The sequence below is a fragment of the Rhinoderma darwinii genome, unplaced genomic scaffold (assembly GCF_050947455.1).
Source record: "Rhinoderma darwinii isolate aRhiDar2 unplaced genomic scaffold, aRhiDar2.hap1 Scaffold_480, whole genome shotgun sequence".
Lineage (NCBI taxonomy): Eukaryota > Metazoa > Chordata > Amphibia > Anura > Rhinodermatidae > Rhinoderma > Rhinoderma darwinii.
In genome coordinates this window covers 154,684-171,838 of record NW_027464026.1, presented here as the reverse complement: position 1 = coordinate 171,838, position 17,155 = coordinate 154,684, and the positions used below count along the sequence as shown (strand labels likewise).

At 46.0% G+C, this 17,155-nt stretch overlaps 1 protein-coding gene across 1 annotated transcript in view; it reads left to right on the top strand.

The window, feature by feature from the left end:
- Positions 1 to 3,131: 3,131 nt before the first annotated feature.
- Positions 3,132 to 17,155, top strand: part of LOC142719291 (dynein axonemal heavy chain 8-like) — a 31,230-nt gene continuing 17,206 nt past the window's right edge. The window contains exons 1-3 of the mRNA XM_075848780.1: positions 3,132 to 3,274; positions 6,110 to 6,262; positions 14,846 to 15,001. Coding sequence (XP_075704895.1) covers positions 3,218 to 3,274; positions 6,110 to 6,262; positions 14,846 to 15,001 — 366 coding nt within the window. The 5' untranslated portion in view covers positions 3,132 to 3,217. The remainder of the gene's footprint in view (positions 3,275 to 6,109; positions 6,263 to 14,845; positions 15,002 to 17,155) is intronic.

The window sequence follows — 17,155 nt, the reverse complement described above, 5'->3', positions numbered from 1 at the left end:
TGCAGAGGTCATATATAGAGTATAGAAAAGCTGAGTACAGGTGCAGAGGTCATATATAGAGTATAGAAAAGCTGAGTGCAGGTGCAGAGGTTCTATGTAGAGTATAGAAAAGCTGAGTACAGGTGCAGAGGTCATATAGAGTATAGAAAAGCTGAGTACAGGTGGAGAGGTCATATGTAGAGTATAGAAAAGCTGAGTACAGGTGCAGAGGTTCTATGGAGAGTATAGAAAAGCTGAGTACAGGTGCAGAGGTCATATAGAGTATAGAAAAGCTGAGTACAGGTGCAGAGGTCATATATAGAGTATAGAAAAGCTGAGTACAGGTGCAGAGGTCATATATAGAGTATAGAAAAGCTGAGTACAGGTGTAGAGGTCATATAGAGTATAGAAAAGCTGAGTACAGGTGCAGAGGTCATATATAGAGTATAGAAAAGCTGAGTACAGGTGCAGAGGTCATATATAGAGTATAGAAAAGCTGAGTACAGGTGCAGAGGTCATATAGAGTATAGAAAAGCTGAGTACAGGTGCAGAGGTCATATATAGAGTATAGAAAAGCTGAGTACAGGTGTAGAGGTCATATATAGAGTATAGAAAAGCTGAGTACAGGTGCAGAGGTCATATATAGAGTATAGAAAAGCTGAGTACAGGTGCAGAGGTCATATATAGAGTATAGAAAAGCTGAGTACAGGTGTAGAGGTTCTATGTAGAGTATAGAAAAGCTGAGTACAGGTGCAGAGGTCATATATAGAGTATAGAAAAGCTGAGTACAGGTGCAGAGGTTCTATGTAGAGTATAGAAAAGCTGAGTACAGGTGCAGAGGTCATATATAGAGTATAGAAAAGCTGAGTACAGGTGTATAGGTCATATATAGAGTATAGAAAAGCTGAGTACAGGTGCAGAGGTCATATATAGAGTATAGAAAAGCTGAGTACAGGTGCAGAGGTCATATGTAGAGTATAGAAAAGCTGAGTACAGGTGCAGAGGTTCTATATAGAGTATAGAAAAGCTGAGTACAGGTGCAGAGGTCATATATAGAGTATAGAAAAGCTGAGTACAGGTGTAGAGGTCATATATAGAGTATAGAAAAGCTGAGTACAGGTGTAGAGGTCATATATAGAGTATAGAAAATCTGAGTACAGGTGCAGAGGTCATATATAGAGTATAGAAAAGCTGAGTACAGGTGCAGAGGTCATATAGAGTATAGAAAAGCTGAGTACAGGTGCAGAGGTTCTATGTAGAGTATAGAAAAGCTGAGTACAGGTGTAGAGGTTCTATGTAGAGTATAGAAAAGCTGAGTACAGGTGTAGAGGTCATATATAGAGTATAGAAAAGCTGAGTACAGGTGCAGAGGTCATATATAGAGTATAGAAAAGCTGAGTACAGGTGCAGAGGTCATATATAGAGTATAGAAAAGCTGAGTACAGGTGTAGAGGTTCTATGTAGAGTATAGAAAAGCTGAGTACAGGTGCAGAGGTCATATATAGAGTATAGAAAAGCTGAGTACAGGTGTATAGGTCATATATAGAGTATAGAAAAGCTGAGTACAGGTGCAGAGGTCATATATAGAGTATAGAAAAGCTGAGTACAGGTGCAGAGGTTATATATAGAGTATAGAAAAGCTGAGTACAGGTGCAGAGGTCATATGTAGAGTATAGAAAAGCTGAGTACAGGTGCAGAGGTTCTATATAGAGTATAGAAAAGCTGAGTACAGGTGCAGAGGTTATATATAGAGTATAGAAAAGCTGAGTACAGGTGTAGATGTTCTATATAGAGTATAGAAAAGCTGAGTACAGGTGTAGAGGTCATATATAGAGTATAGAAAAGCTGAGTACAGGTGCAGAGGTCATATATAGAGTATAGAAAAGCTGAGTACAGGTGTAGAGGTCATATATAGAGTATAGAAAAGCTGAGTACAGGTGTAGAGGTCATATATAGAGTATAGAAAAGCTGAGTACAGGTGCAGAGGTCATATATAGAGTATAGAAAAGCTGAGTGCAGGTGCAGAGGTCATATATAGAGTAAAGAAAAGCTGAGTACAGGTGCAGAGGTCATATATAGAGTAAAGAAAAGCTGAGTACAGGTGCAGAGGTTATATATAGAGTATAGAAAAGCTGAGTACAGGTGCAGAGGTTCTATATAGAGTATAGAAAAGCTGAGTACAGGTGCAGAGGTTATATATAGAGTATAGAAAAGCCGAGTACAGGTGTAGATGTTCTATATAGAGTATAGAAAAGCTGAGTACAGGTGTAGAGGTCATATATAGAGTATAGAAAAGCTGAGTACAGGTGCAGAGGTTCTATATAGAGTATAGAAAAGCTGAGTACAGGTGCAGAGGTCATATATAGAGTATAGAAAAGCTGAGTACAGGTGTAGAGGTCATATATAGAGTATAGAAAAGCTGAGTACAGGTGCAGAGGTCATATATAGAGTATAGAAAAGCTGAGTGCAGGTGCAGAGGTCATATATAGAGTAAAGAAAAGCTGAGTACAGGTGCAGAGGTCATATATAGAGTATAGAAAAGCTGAGTACAGGTGCAGAGGTCATATATAGAGTATAGAAAAGCTGAGTACAGGTGCAGAGGTTCTATGTAGCTCAGAATAGGTGCAGAAGTCCTATACAGAGTATATGAAAACTTCCCCTAGACGTGTAAGGGTCATACATAAAATACAATGCAGGTGAGGCAGGATTGAAGGGGAAATGAGTGTAAGGCTGGGCTCACACGAGCACATTAACGTCCGTAATGGACGGACGTATTTCGGCCGGAAGTCCCGGACCGAACACAGTGCAGGGAGCCGGGATCCTAGCATCATAGTTATGTACGATGCTAGGAGTCCCTGCCTCTCCGTGGAACTACTGTCCCGTACTGAAAACATGATTACAGTACGGGACAGTTGTCCGGCAGCGAGGCAGGGACTCCTAGCGTCGTACATAACTATGATGCTAGGAGCCCGGCTCCCTGCACTGTGTTCGGTCCGGGACTTGCGGTCGAAATACGTCCGTCCATTACGGACGTTAATGTGCTCGTGTGAACCCAGCCTAATACAGTATAAGGCATCTTGCCACATGGACTTTCTCATCCTCACACTGATACTATTGCAGCTGATGTTTTATTCACAGTTAATGAGCGCCGACTTCCTCGGTCCGTAACATTTCTGTTTTTTCCCGTGTGTCTTTACATGGTATTAACTGCTCCAATAAAGAATGTAGGGCCATATCAATGGGACAAGGACAAGGCGTCCACGCACGCAAACTCATACAGATGTCCATGCAGCAGGTGAGTGTGTGGTCAACGTCACATCAGCCCTGACGTCATGAGAACACTGCACAGATGTAGCAGAGCTGAGAGGGTTATTTAACGCAATGTATTATGATGTATTTTAGAAGTTAATAGACACCTCAACCTAAGGACAAAAACCCCAAAGCGTTATTTAAAAAATAAAATTAACTAGAACAGTTGACGCTGTACGTGCAGACCTCTCACCCGCATGAGAACAAACATCACCCTCGCTTCTCATGTTATTACATTGCTTGTTTGTGGAAGTGACGTGACTTAGGCTCATATATAATAGGTTACCACAAATCCAATGCCTACAGTACTATATAACCTACAATCATGTGGGGCAACATCACATCATTAATCCAAAAGCCGGAAAGTTTATATCAAAATATAATTGAAGAATGTAGAATAATGAATGACAAAAACCACAACTACATGTGGGTGAGAAAGAGATCCTAAACACACAGCTAAAAACAGTCTCCGCTGCTAAATGTAATTGTAATGTAAAAAAATACATAAATCCCAATTCATGTATGAAAATATTTAATAGGATGATATTTAATATGATGGCGATTTTCTGCACATATTGCAGGCTTACCAATATAATCCATCTGAGTGGAGGCAGTATTATTATATTATAGACACTGGCGCTTCTCAGCAATATAAATCAACCCCCGCCATGAAACCATGAAAATAATACTGGTGTAAAGGGGGTTTAACACAGGACGATTATCGGGCAGGCGAGCGTTAATATAACGCTCGTTGCCGATAATTGCCCTTTTTAAACAGGGGAACAATCAGCAGATGAATGAGCAAACGCTCAATCATCTGCTGGTCTTATCGTTTTAAAAAGTAAAAGATTATCGTTGTCGGCAGCACATGTGTAAACAGGGAGACACGCTGCCGACATGATAATAATGGATGGGGAGGACGAGTGATCGGAGTAACGACCGCTCGTCCCCATCCATTGCTCCGTGTGACAGGAGCAAACGAGCACCGATCAACCATATCTCGTTCATCGGCGCTCTCTGCACTGGCCACTTATTGGCTGGTGTAAAAGGCCCTTTAACACCTCTACGTCACACCATAGAAACCCATTTCAGGCTGGGGAAAGGAGGACTAAATATAATATCTTACTCCCTGTTATCAGCCATTTCAGACTGGGGAGAGGAGAACTAAATATAATCTTTTACTCCGTGTTATTAGACATTTCAGAGGCTGACTGTGGGACAAGTGAATACAATCTAAGGCCCCAGACGTTTCACGCTCGCTGATCCCATGATCACTACTATATCCTATATCTGAAAACCTCCAGAGACATCTACATGCATTTGTATGACTGATATGAACAGCTTTAGGTTTAGTGGCCCTTTAAGAGGCATTGTTAATTAGTTTTCTCATTTTACATAAATAAAGCTTGAATAGACATTAACTATTCAGACAACTTTATTCTAATAACCTGATATAGATCAATTTTGTAATTTAATAACTGTTAAAATGTTGTGGTTTTATCCATGCAAGTTCTGTGTGAAGTTACTGCCACTCGGTGTCTCCCGTCCTGTAATCTGCTGTCCATCCCCTGTTGTCAAGCAAAATTGATCTCTAGTTACAGAGCAGAGGAGACAGACTGCAGAAGGTGAGGGTGTATCTCTTCACTGCCTGCCGATAAAAGTCCATGGAGAGATGGAAGGATCAGAGAGAGAAAGAGACACCTACATGCTGCCTATAGAAGTTTATGGGGAGGGGAGCAGAAGGAGGGAGCAGAGAAAGACACAGACACTGCCCATACAAGTCTGGGGAGGGGGAGCAGGAGGAGGGAGCTAGAGCAGATAGGAGACGCAGACACGCTGCCCATATAAGGCTATAAAGAGGGGAGAGGAAGCAGTAGGGGAGCAGGAGCAAAGAGAAAAGACTCAAACACGATGCCCAAAGAAGTCTGTGGAGAGGGGGGAGCAGGAGGAGGGAGCAGAGAGAGAAAGAGACACGCTTCCCATACAAGTCCACGAAGAGGGTACAGGGAGCAGTCCCAGGGGAGCAGGAGCAGAGAGAAAAGACTCCGACACACTGCCCATAGAAGTCTGTGGAGAGGGGGTAGCTGAAGGAGGGAGCAGAGAGAGAAGATACACAGATACTGTTGCCAATACAAGTCCATGGAGGGGGGATAAGGAGCAGAGTGAGAAAGACACAGACAGACATGGTGCTGCTTCTGCTAAGTGGTATATCTCAACCCAGTGCTGGAGTCTCAGCTACACTGGTCATTACTGCTGTATACTCCTCTTCTATGTGTGCAGTGTATAAAAGACATGATATCAGTTAGGCTCCGCCCACTAGCTCAGAGACAACTGAGAATTGGAGATAGAGTCTGCAGAGGAGAAAACTGCTATAATTATGCAGAATACAAGACATATTGTTATTCCTCATGTACACACAGCTTATTCTGATAAGCTCCCTAAAAAGTTAGGTATATTTAAAGTGGATGAAAACCTGTGCAGACCTGATTATTCTCACAGCTGAGAGTCTGCTACATTTATATCCAGCCTAGACAGCCTGGACTGAAGTTTGGTCTCATCACAGACAATTCATTTATTCAGATGGCCTGAGCCCTCCAGAACTAGAGCACTTGCTTGTTAGCCCCTTTCTCTGGTTCCCCCCTATGATCTCTTCAATGAGGAGAGGGGGGTAAGACGAAGGAACGTGCATTTTGCCTATCACTATCTAAGGTATATGGCCACTTCTGTCAGCCTGGGTCACAGTTGGCAGAGATCTCACATTCTTAAGGAACGTCTAGCAGTGATTTTCATTCTGACCGATGCTTTGTCCTCTGTAACGCAGGGAGGATGGGTCCTGCTTCAAAACTGTCACCTGGGCCTGGATTTTATGGATGAATTGTTTGAGACCATAGATACCCCGGCAGTCGTTCATGAGACGTTCAGGGTGTGGATGACGACGGAGCCGCACAGACAGTTCCCCATAACTCTGCTCCAGGTACGCATCATAGTTCATACCGTCTACGCCGCGCTGTCTACGTAATATTCCATCAAACACGTCTCTAGCCCCTCAGTCAAATGTGAGGAGATGGAAATGTGAAATAAGGAAGGTTTATGTTATTCTCTGCCTGGATATTTCTAATAACATTTTGGCAATAAGGAACTGTCACGGTTTTCTTACTAGTACGTTTTATGGCATATCACTCAGTGCATGGAGGGGAAGTGGAGGTCCACGTTCTTGGAGACGTGGCTTCTGTGTGCACACAGCCACTCTCATTAAAATGAATATCAGACAACAGAAGAAAGTAAAACATCAGAGTTGCAGGATCAGACGACACACAAGGTGCGTTTTATTGTAACTATGGAGACACATAGGTCTGCATAAGAGCTGTAGACACAAAACGGTAGGAGTTTTGTAATTACGACTTTGCAAAGTAGCTTAAATTTTTTTTCCGTTTAGGATGCATTGGACCAGTAAAGAATTTGATGCAAAGTCTACATAATAATAATGATCATAGTTATTTATATAGCATCAACATATACCGCAGCACTTTACAATTGGTGAACTAAATAACATTACAGTAAAATTATAAATACTCAAAACAACGGAACAAACTGAGACAAATAGGCCCCTGCCCATAAGAGCTTACACTCTACAGGAGAGACACTGCTGCCCATAAGAGCTTACACTCTACAGGAGAGACACTGCTGCCCATAAGAGCTTACACTCTACAGGAGAGACACTGCTGCCCATAAGAGCTTACACTCTACAGGAGAGAGGACACTGCTGACCATAAGAGCTTACACTCTACAGGAGAGAGGACACTGCTGACCATAAGAGCTTACACTCTATAGGAGAGAGGACCCTGCTGATCATAAGAGCTTACACTCTACAGGAGAGAGGACACTGCTGACCATAAGAGCTTACACTCTACAGAAGAGAGGACCCTGCTGATCATAAGAGCTTACACTCTACAGGAGAGAGGATACTGCTGACCATAAGAGCTTACACTCTACAGGAGAGAGGACCCTGTTGGCCATAAGAGCTTACACTCTACAGGAGAGAGGTCCCTGCTGACCATAAGAGCTTACACTCTACAGGAGAGAGGACCCTGCTGATCATAAGAGCTTACACTCTACAGGAGAGAGGACCCCGCTGACCATAAGAGCTGACACTCTACAGGAGAGAGGACCCCGCTGACCATAAGAGCTTACACTCTACAGGAGAGAGAACCCTGCTGATCATAAGAGCTTACACTCTACAGGAGAGAGGACCCTGCTGATCATAAGAGCTTACACTCTACAGGAGAGAGGACCCTGCTGACCATAAGAGCTTACACTACAGGAGAGAGGACACTGCTGACCATAAGAGCTTACACTCTATAGGAGAGAGGACCCTGCTGATCATAAGAGCTTACACTCTACAGGAGAGAGGACCCTGCTGATCATAAGAGCTTACACTCTACAGGAGAGAGGACCCTGCTGACCATAAGAGCTTACATTCTACAGGAGAGAGGACCTCGCTGACCATAAGAGCTTACACTCTACAGGAGAGAGGATCCCGCTGACCATAAGAGCTTACACTCTACAGGAGAGACACTGCTGCCCATAAGAGCTTACACTCTACAGGAGAGACACTGCTGCCCATAAGAGCTTACACTCTACAGGAGAGACACTGCTGCCCATAAGAGCTTACACTCTACAGGAGAGACACTGCTGCCCATAAGAGCTTACACTCTACAGGAGAGACACTGCTGCCCATAAGAGCTTACACTCTACAGGAGAGACACTGCTGCCCATAAGAGCTTACACTCTACAGGAGAGAGGACACTGCTGACCATAAGAGCTTACACTCTACAGGAGAGAGGACACTGCTGACCATAAGAGCTTACACTCTATAGGAGAGAGGACCCTGCTGATCATAAGAGCTTACACTCTACAGGAGAGAGGACACTGCTGACCATAAGAGCTTACACTCTACAGAAGAGAGGACCCTGCTGATCATAAGAGCTTACACTCTACAGGAGAGAGGATACTGCTGACCATAAGAGCTTACACTCTACAGGAGAGAGGACCCTGTTGGCCATAAGAGCTTACACTCTACAGGAGAGAGGTCCCTGCTGACCATAAGAGCTTACACTCTACAGGAGAGAGGACCCTGCTGACCATAAGAGCTGACACTCTACAGGAGAGAGGACCCCGCTGACCATAAGAGCTTACACTCTACAGGAGAGAGAACCCTGCTGATCATAAGAGCTTACACTCTACAGGAGAGAGGACCCTGCTGATCATAAGAGCTTACACTCTACAGGAGAGAGGACCCTGCTGACCATAAGAGCTTACACTACAGGAGAGAGGACACTGCTGACCATAAGAGCTTACACTCTATAGGAGAGAGGACCCTGCTGATCATAAGAGCTTACACTCTACAGGAGAGAGGACCCTGCTGATCATAAGAGCTTACACTCTACAGGAGAGAGGACCCTGCTGACCATAAGAGCTTACATTCTACAGGAGAGAGGACCTCGCTGACCATAAGAGCTTACACTCTACAGGAGAGAGGATCCCGCTGACCATAAGAGCTTACACTCTACAGGAGAGAGGACCCCGCTGACCATCAGAGCTTACACTCTACAGGAGAGAGGACCCCGCTGACCATCAGAGCTTACACTCTACAGGAGAGAGGACTCTGCTGACCATAAGAGCTTACACTCTACAGGAGAGAGGATCCCGCTGACCATAAGAGCTTACACTCTACAGGAGAGAGGACACTGCTGACCATAAGAGCTTACACTCTACAGGAGAGAGGACCCCGCTGATCATAAGAGCTTACACTCTACAGAAGAGAGGACCTCGCTGACCATAAGAGCTTACACTCTACAGGAGAGAGGACACCGCTGATCATAAGAGCTTACACTCTACAGTAGAGAGGACACTGCTGACCATAAGAGCTTACACTCTACAGGAGAGAGGACCCCGCTGATCATAAGAGCTTACACTCTACAGAAGAGAGGACCTCGCTGACCATAAGAGCTTACACTCTACAGGAGAGAGGACACCGCTGATCATAAGAGCTTACACTCTACAGTAGAGAGGACACTGCTGACCATAAGAGCTTACACTCTACAGGAGAGAGGACCCCGCTGATCATAAGAGCTTACACTCTACAGAAGAGAGGACCTCGCTGACCATAAGAGCTTACACTCTACAGGAGAGAGGACACCGCTGACCATAAGAGCTTACACTCTGCAGAAGAGAGGACCTCGCTGACCATAAGAGCTTACACTCTACAGGAGAGAGGACCCTGGTGATCATAAGAGCTTACACTCTACAGGAGAGAGGACACTGCTGATCATAAGAGCTTACACTCTACAGGAGAGAGGACCCTGCTGATCATAAGAGCTTACACTCTACAGGAGAGAGGACACTGCTGACCATAAGAGCTTACACTCTACAGGAGAGAGGTCCCTGCTGACCATAAGAGCTTACACTCTACAGAAGAGAGGACACTGCTGACCATAAGAGCTTACACTCTACAGGAGAGAGGACCTCGCTGACCATAAGAGCTTACACTCTGCAGAAGAGAGGACACTGCTGATCATAAGAGCTTACACTCTACAGGAGAGAGGACACCGCTGACCATAAGAGCTTACACTCTACAGGAGAGAGGACCCCGCTGACCATAAGAGCTTACACTCTGCAGAAGAGAGGACCTCGCTGACCATAAGAGCTTACACTCTACAGGAGAGAGGACACTGCTGACCATAAGAGCTTACACTCTACAGGAGAGAGGTCCCTGCTGACCATAAGAGCTTACACTCTACAGAAGAGAGGACACTGCTGACCATAAGAGCTTACACTCTGCAGAAGAGAGGACCTCGCTGACCATAAGAGCTTACACTCTACAGGAGAGAGGTCCCTGGCCATAAGAGCTTACACTTTACAGGAGAGAGGACACTGCTGACCATAAGAGCTTACACTCTACAGGAGAGAGGACCCTGCTGACCATAAGAGCTTACACTCTACAGGAGAGAGGACACTGCTGATCATAAGAGCTTACACTCTACAGGAGAGAGGACCCTGCTGATCATAAGAGCTTACACTCTACAGGAGAGAGGACACTGCTGATCATAAGAGCTTACACTCTACAGGAGAGAGGACCCTGCTGATCATAAGAGCTTACACTCTACAGGAGAGAGGACCCTGCTGATCATAAGAGCTTACACTCTACAGGAGAGAGGACCCTGCTGATCATAAGAGCTTACACTCTACAGGAGAGAGGACACTGCTGACCATAAGAGCTGACACTCTACAGGAGAGAGGACCCCGCTGACCATAAGAGCTTACACTCTACAGGAGAGAGGACCCTGCTGACCATAAGAGCTTACACTCTACAGGAGAGAGGATCCCGCTGACCATAAGAGCTTACACTCTACAGGAGAGAGGACCCTGCTGACCATAAGAGCTTACACTCTACAGGAGAGAGGATCCCGCTGACCATAAGAGCTTACACTCTACAGGAGAGAGGACACTGCTGACCATAAGAGCTTACACTCTACAGGAGAGAGGACCCCGCTGATCATAAGAGCTTACACTCTACAGAAGAGAGGACCTCGCTGACCATAAGAGCTTACACTCTACAGGAGAGAGGACACCGCTGATCATAAGAGCTTACACTCTACAGTAGAGAGGACACTGCTGACCATAAGAGCTTACACTCTACAGGAGAGAGGACCCCGCTGATCATAAGAGCTTACACTCTACAGAAGAGAGGACCTCGCTGACCATAAGAGCTTACACTCTACAGGAGAGAGGACACCGCTGATCATAAGAGCTTACACTCTACAGTAGAGAGGACACTGCTGACCATAAGAGCTTACACTCTACAGGAGAGAGGACCCCGCTGATCATAAGAGCTTACACTCTACAGAAGAGAGGACCTCGCTGACCATAAGAGCTTACACTCTACAGGAGAGAGGACACCGCTGACCATAAGAGCTTACACTCTGCAGAAGAGAGGACCTCGCTGACCATAAGAGCTTACACTCTACAGGAGAGAGGACCCTGGTGATCATAAGAGCTTACACTCTACAGGAGAGAGGACACTGCTGATCATAAGAGCTTACACTCTACAGGAGAGAGGACCCTGCTGATCATAAGAGCTTACACTCTACAGGAGAGAGGACACTGCTGACCATAAGAGCTTACACTCTACAGGAGAGAGGTCCCTGCTGACCATAAGAGCTTACACTCTACAGAAGAGAGGACACTGCTGACCATAAGAGCTTACACTCTACAGGAGAGAGGACCTCGCTGACCATAAGAGCTTACACTCTGCAGAAGAGAGGACACTGCTGATCATAAGAGCTTACACTCTACAGGAGAGAGGACACCGCTGACCATAAGAGCTTACACTCTACAGGAGAGAGGACCCCGCTGACCATAAGAGCTTACACTCTGCAGAAGAGAGGACCTCGCTGACCATAAGAGCTTACACTCTACAGGAGAGAGGACACTGCTGACCATAAGAGCTTACACTCTACAGGAGAGAGGTCCCTGCTGACCATAAGAGCTTACACTCTACAGAAGAGAGGACACTGCTGACCATAAGAGCTTACACTCTGCAGAAGAGAGGACCTCGCTGACCATAAGAGCTTACACTCTACAGGAGAGAGGTCCCTGGCCATAAGAGCTTACACTTTACAGGAGAGAGGACACTGCTGACCATAAGAGCTTACACTCTACAGGAGAGAGGACCCTGCTGACCATAAGAGCTTACACTCTACAGGAGAGAGGACACTGCTGATCATAAGAGCTTACACTCTACAGGAGAGAGGACCCTGCTGATCATAAGAGCTTACACTCTACAGGAGAGAGGACACTGCTGATCATAAGAGCTTACACTCTACAGGAGAGAGGACCCTGCTGATCATAAGAGCTTACACTCTACAGGAGAGAGGACCCTGCTGATCATAAGAGCTTACACTCTACAGGAGAGAGGACCCTGCTGATCATAAGAGCTTACACTCTACAGGAGAGAGGACACTGCTGACCATAAGAGCTGACACTCTACAGGAGAGAGGACCCCGCTGACCATAAGAGCTTACACTCTACAGGAGAGAGGACCCTGCTGACCATAAGAGCTTACACTCTACAGGAGAGAGGATCCCGCTGACCATAAGAGCTTACACTCTACAGGAGAGAGGACCCTGCTGACCATAAGAGCTTACACTCTACAGGAGAGAGGATCCCGCTGACCATCAGAGCTTACACTCTACAGGAGAGAGGACCCCGCTGACCATCAGAGCTTACACTCTACAGGAGAGAGGACTCTGCTGACCATAAGAGCTTACACTCTACAGGAGAGAGGACTCTGCTGACCATAAGAGCTTACACTCTACAGGAGAGAGGATCCCGCTGACCATAAGAGCTTACACTCTACAGGAGAGAGGACCCTGCTGATCATAAGAGCTTACACTCTACAGGAGAGAGGACACCGCTGACCATAAGAGCTTACACTCTACAGGAGAGAGGACCCCGCTGACCATAAGAGCTTACACTCTGCAGAAGAGAGGACCTCGCTGACCATAAGAGCTTACACTCTACAGGAGAGAGGACCCTGGTGATCATAAGAGCTTACACTCTACAGGAGAGAGGACACTGCTGATCATAAGAGCTTACACTCTACAGGAGAGAGGACCCTGCTGATCATAAGAGCTTACACTCTACAGGAGAGAGGACACTGCTGACCATAAGAGCTTACACTCTACAGGAGAGAGGTCCCTGCTGACCATAAGAGCTTACACTCTACAGAAGAGAGGACACTGCTGACCATAAGAGCTTACACTCTACAGGAGAGAGGACCTCGCTGACCATAAGAGCTTACACTCTGCAGAAGAGAGGACCTCGCTGACCATAAGAGCTTACACTCTACAGGAGAGAGGTCCCTGGCCATAAGAGCTTACACTTTACAGGAGAGAGGACACTGCTGACCATAAGAGCTTACACTCTACAGGAGAGAGGACCCTGCTGACCATAAGAGCTTACACTCTACAGGAGAGAGGACACTGCTGATCATAAGAGCTTACACTCTACAGGAGAGAGGACCCTGCTGATCATAAGAGCTTACACTCTACAGGAGAGAGGACACTGCTGACCATAAGAGCTGACACTCTACAGGAGAGAGGACCCCGCTGACCATAAGAGCTTACACTCTACAGGAGAGAGGACCCTACTGACCATAAGAGCTTACACTCTACAGGAGAGAGGATCCCGCTGACCATAAGAACTTACACTCTACAGGAGAGAGGACCCTGCTGACCATAAGAGCTTACACTCTACAGGAGAGAGGATCCCGCTGACCATAAGAGCTTACACTCTACAGGAGAGAGGACACTGCTGACCATAAGAGCTTACACTCTACAGGAGAGAGGACCCTGCTGACCATAAGAGCTTACACTCTACAGGAGAGAGGACCCTGCTGATCATAAGAGCTTACACTCTACAGGAGAGAGGACCCCGCTGACCATAAGAGCTTACACTCTACAGGAGAGAGGACACTGCTGATCATAAGAGCTTACACTCTACAGGAGAGAGGACACTGCTGACCATAAGAGCTTACACTCTACAGGAGAGAGGACACTGCTGATCATAAGAGCTTACACTCTACAGGAGAGAGGACACTGCTGACCATAAGAGCTTACACTCTGCAGGAGAGAGGTCCCTGTCCATAAGACATTACACTCTACTAGGAAGAGTGATACAATGGGCATAAGGTGCATTTTTTTATCCAGTGGACTGACATCTTGTGTTGGCAAAGGGAAATATATAAATAAAGCTGCATTAACCTGCGACCAGCCAGTATCTGGGCCAATGTGGCTATAAAGTGCAGATGCATTGTGGGTAGCTGGTTGAGGATATAGCAGAGTTGAGTGTAGATGTTTGTGACCAGGTCGGGTTGTGTATGGGCCATGGACTATGATTATGTGGCACAAATCTCCTTTAAGAAATAGTTTTTCAAGGCACACTTAAAACTGAGACTGTCAGGAGTAAGTCTGATGGTCCGGGGGGCAGTGCGTTCCACAGAATGGGTGCAGCACGGGAGAAGCCCTGCAGACGGGAGGATAAGAGTCATCGGTCAAGGCTGAGCAAAAAGCATGACTGGGTTTGTAAACTGGGATAAAAGCAGAGATGTGTGACGGTGCAGCATTGTGGGGGGCTTTGTAGAGTAGGAGAGTTTTGACTTTAATTCTGCAAGAAACATATAAATCTATAAGGCCTCATTCCCACAGGGTATGTGTCTGGTGTTTTAGGCTGCGTTCACACGGAGTATTTTGCAGGTAGAAAATCTGCCTCAAAATTCCGTTTGAAATTTTGAGGCAGATTTTGCTCTGCCTGCACGCCGTTTTTCGCCTGCGGCCATTGAGCGCTGATGAGCAAAAACACAGCGAAATACGCTTTCTCTGCATCACAAAAAAACCACCACTGAAAACGTGTCACAACGCTGTGTGTGAAACAGATCTGATAAGGAAACTGATTTGGATTAATCCTGATTTAACAAAGTGATTTTCTTTCTGTACAGACATCAATCAAATTCACCAACGAGCCCCCACAGGGCATGCGAGCCGGCCTGAAGAGGACGATGACTGGGATCAGCCAGGATTTACTGGATGTCAGCAGCAACCCCATGTGGAAGCCTCTGCTGTACACGCTGCTATTTCTACACTCTGCTGTGCAGGTGAGCGCTATGAATGTCTCCCAGGAACCGACAGTCAGCCACCAGTGGGTCACACGCCTTGGGACACCCTTAGACATAACTGGTTGTCCAGGATTAGAAAAACATGGCTTCTTGTCTTTAGAAACCGCGCCATACCTGTCAATGAGCTGTCTGGTATTGCAGTTCAGATCCATTGAAGTGAATGGCACGGAGCTGCAATACCTCACACAGCCTGCGGACAGGTGTGGTGCTGTTTTTGGAAGAAAGCAGCCATGTTTTTCTAACCTTGGAATTCCTATGCAGCCAGTTTTAGTTTTTTCCTCCCCGCATTCCATGATCCATAACTTTGGATTTTTCTGTTCGAGTTGTAGTTTTTAATGGTAGCATTTAATGTACTGAACAAACTTGAAATAGTTTTTAGTGGGGTGGAATGGAAAAAAACCAGACATTACTCTATCTTTTGGGTTTTGATCTGACGACGTTGACTGTGCGGTGACTACGAGATGTTGACCTTAATCTGCGAGTCAGTACGATTACGGCGATACCAAATGTATGTTTTTTTTATGTTTTATTACTTTTACCAAATAAAAACTATTTGTTATAAAAAAAAAATAATAGTGTCGCCATATCCTGACACCCATGCATTTATTTGTTTTCTCGGTGATTGAGCGGTGTGAGAGCTTGTGTCTTGTGGGGCGAACTGTCGTTTTTATTGTTACCATTTTGGGCTACATGAGACTTTTTGATCACTTTGGGGGAGGCGCGGTGGTCAACAAACAGCAATTCTGGCCTCGTTTTAATTTTCTCTATTAATGTCGTTTACTGTGCAGGATAAATAACTTTATATTTTAATATTTTCATAAACGAATACAGTTATGTTTATTATTATCATTTTTTTTACATTATTTTATGGAAAAATGGGAAAATATATATATTAACCTAATTAAACTAACTTAAAGAGAACCTTTCACCTGCCCATACATGTGAGTCTGAGTGCAGCATATAATGGGCCGGGCTTCACAAACACTGCCTCACTTTAAATAATTTTTTTAACTTCCTCCGTTATTTACATATCGGTGCCGTTATATTTGGCGCCGGGGCGTGATGTCTTCGCTCTGACACTGTCCAATCAGCTGCGGACAGTGTTCCCTCCCGCGAGAACAGACACGGACTGAGAGAGCGCTGTCTACAGAACCACCGGTCTGTGCGTGTTCTCACGGGAGGGAACACTGTCCGCAGCTGATTGGACAGTGTCAGAGCGAAGACATCACGCCCCGGCGCCATTTAGTTAGATAGAAACGCCCCATTGACAGTCCAGGAGATTCTTTACATATCGGGCGCCAAATAAAACGGCACCGATATGTAAATAACGGAGGAAGAGAGGAAAAAAATGTAAAGTGAGACAGTGTAGGTGGTGCCACACAACCCCCTTGTATGTAGTGCAACACAGCCCCCTGTGGAGGTGCCATCTACGGAGGCTGCAAAAAATCTCCTCCTCACATGCGCTTCTCACTGTGAGGAGGAGAAGAGAAAGCACAGCCGTGGTCCAGAGGAGTATCACAGCGCCCCGGTTGGAAAACACTGGCCTTGTAGATAGCAGGGTAGGGAGATAACTCTCTGCTATAGTGTTCAATAGTATCTGCGTCCTAAGGACGCAGATACTATTGAATGTGGCGTCGCTACTACTGTAGCAGCCACAGCGGCTGCTAGCGGCACTGCCCGCCATGGGGGGAGGCCATTCCGGCGTGCGGCACTGGCAGAAAGGCATTTGCTGAGTCGCTGGGCCCTGGTGCTTCTGAAACACAAGCAGGGGAAGGGAGCCAGTGCAGCGCCCCCTTCCACCTGCTGGAGTGATGCGCCCTGTGCGATGGCACAGGTCGCACACCCCTAATGCCGGCCCTGGTCAGAGCCATCTGCTTCCGGCTCCAACTACTGCATACCATTCCAAACATCCGGTGCATGGAGGCAGCTGGAGCGGCGGATTGGTGCGGGGTCCGGGTGTCGGACACGCATCGATCATATACTGATGATCTATCCGGTCGATAGGTCATCACTTTTCAGAAAGTGGAAAACCCCTTTAAAGATAGACGTTGAAGATGAACAGAGTTCCTACTATCACTAGAACTGAAGAGGCCAAAAATCTCCAGGATCCAGACGTCATGGAGTCCACAAACT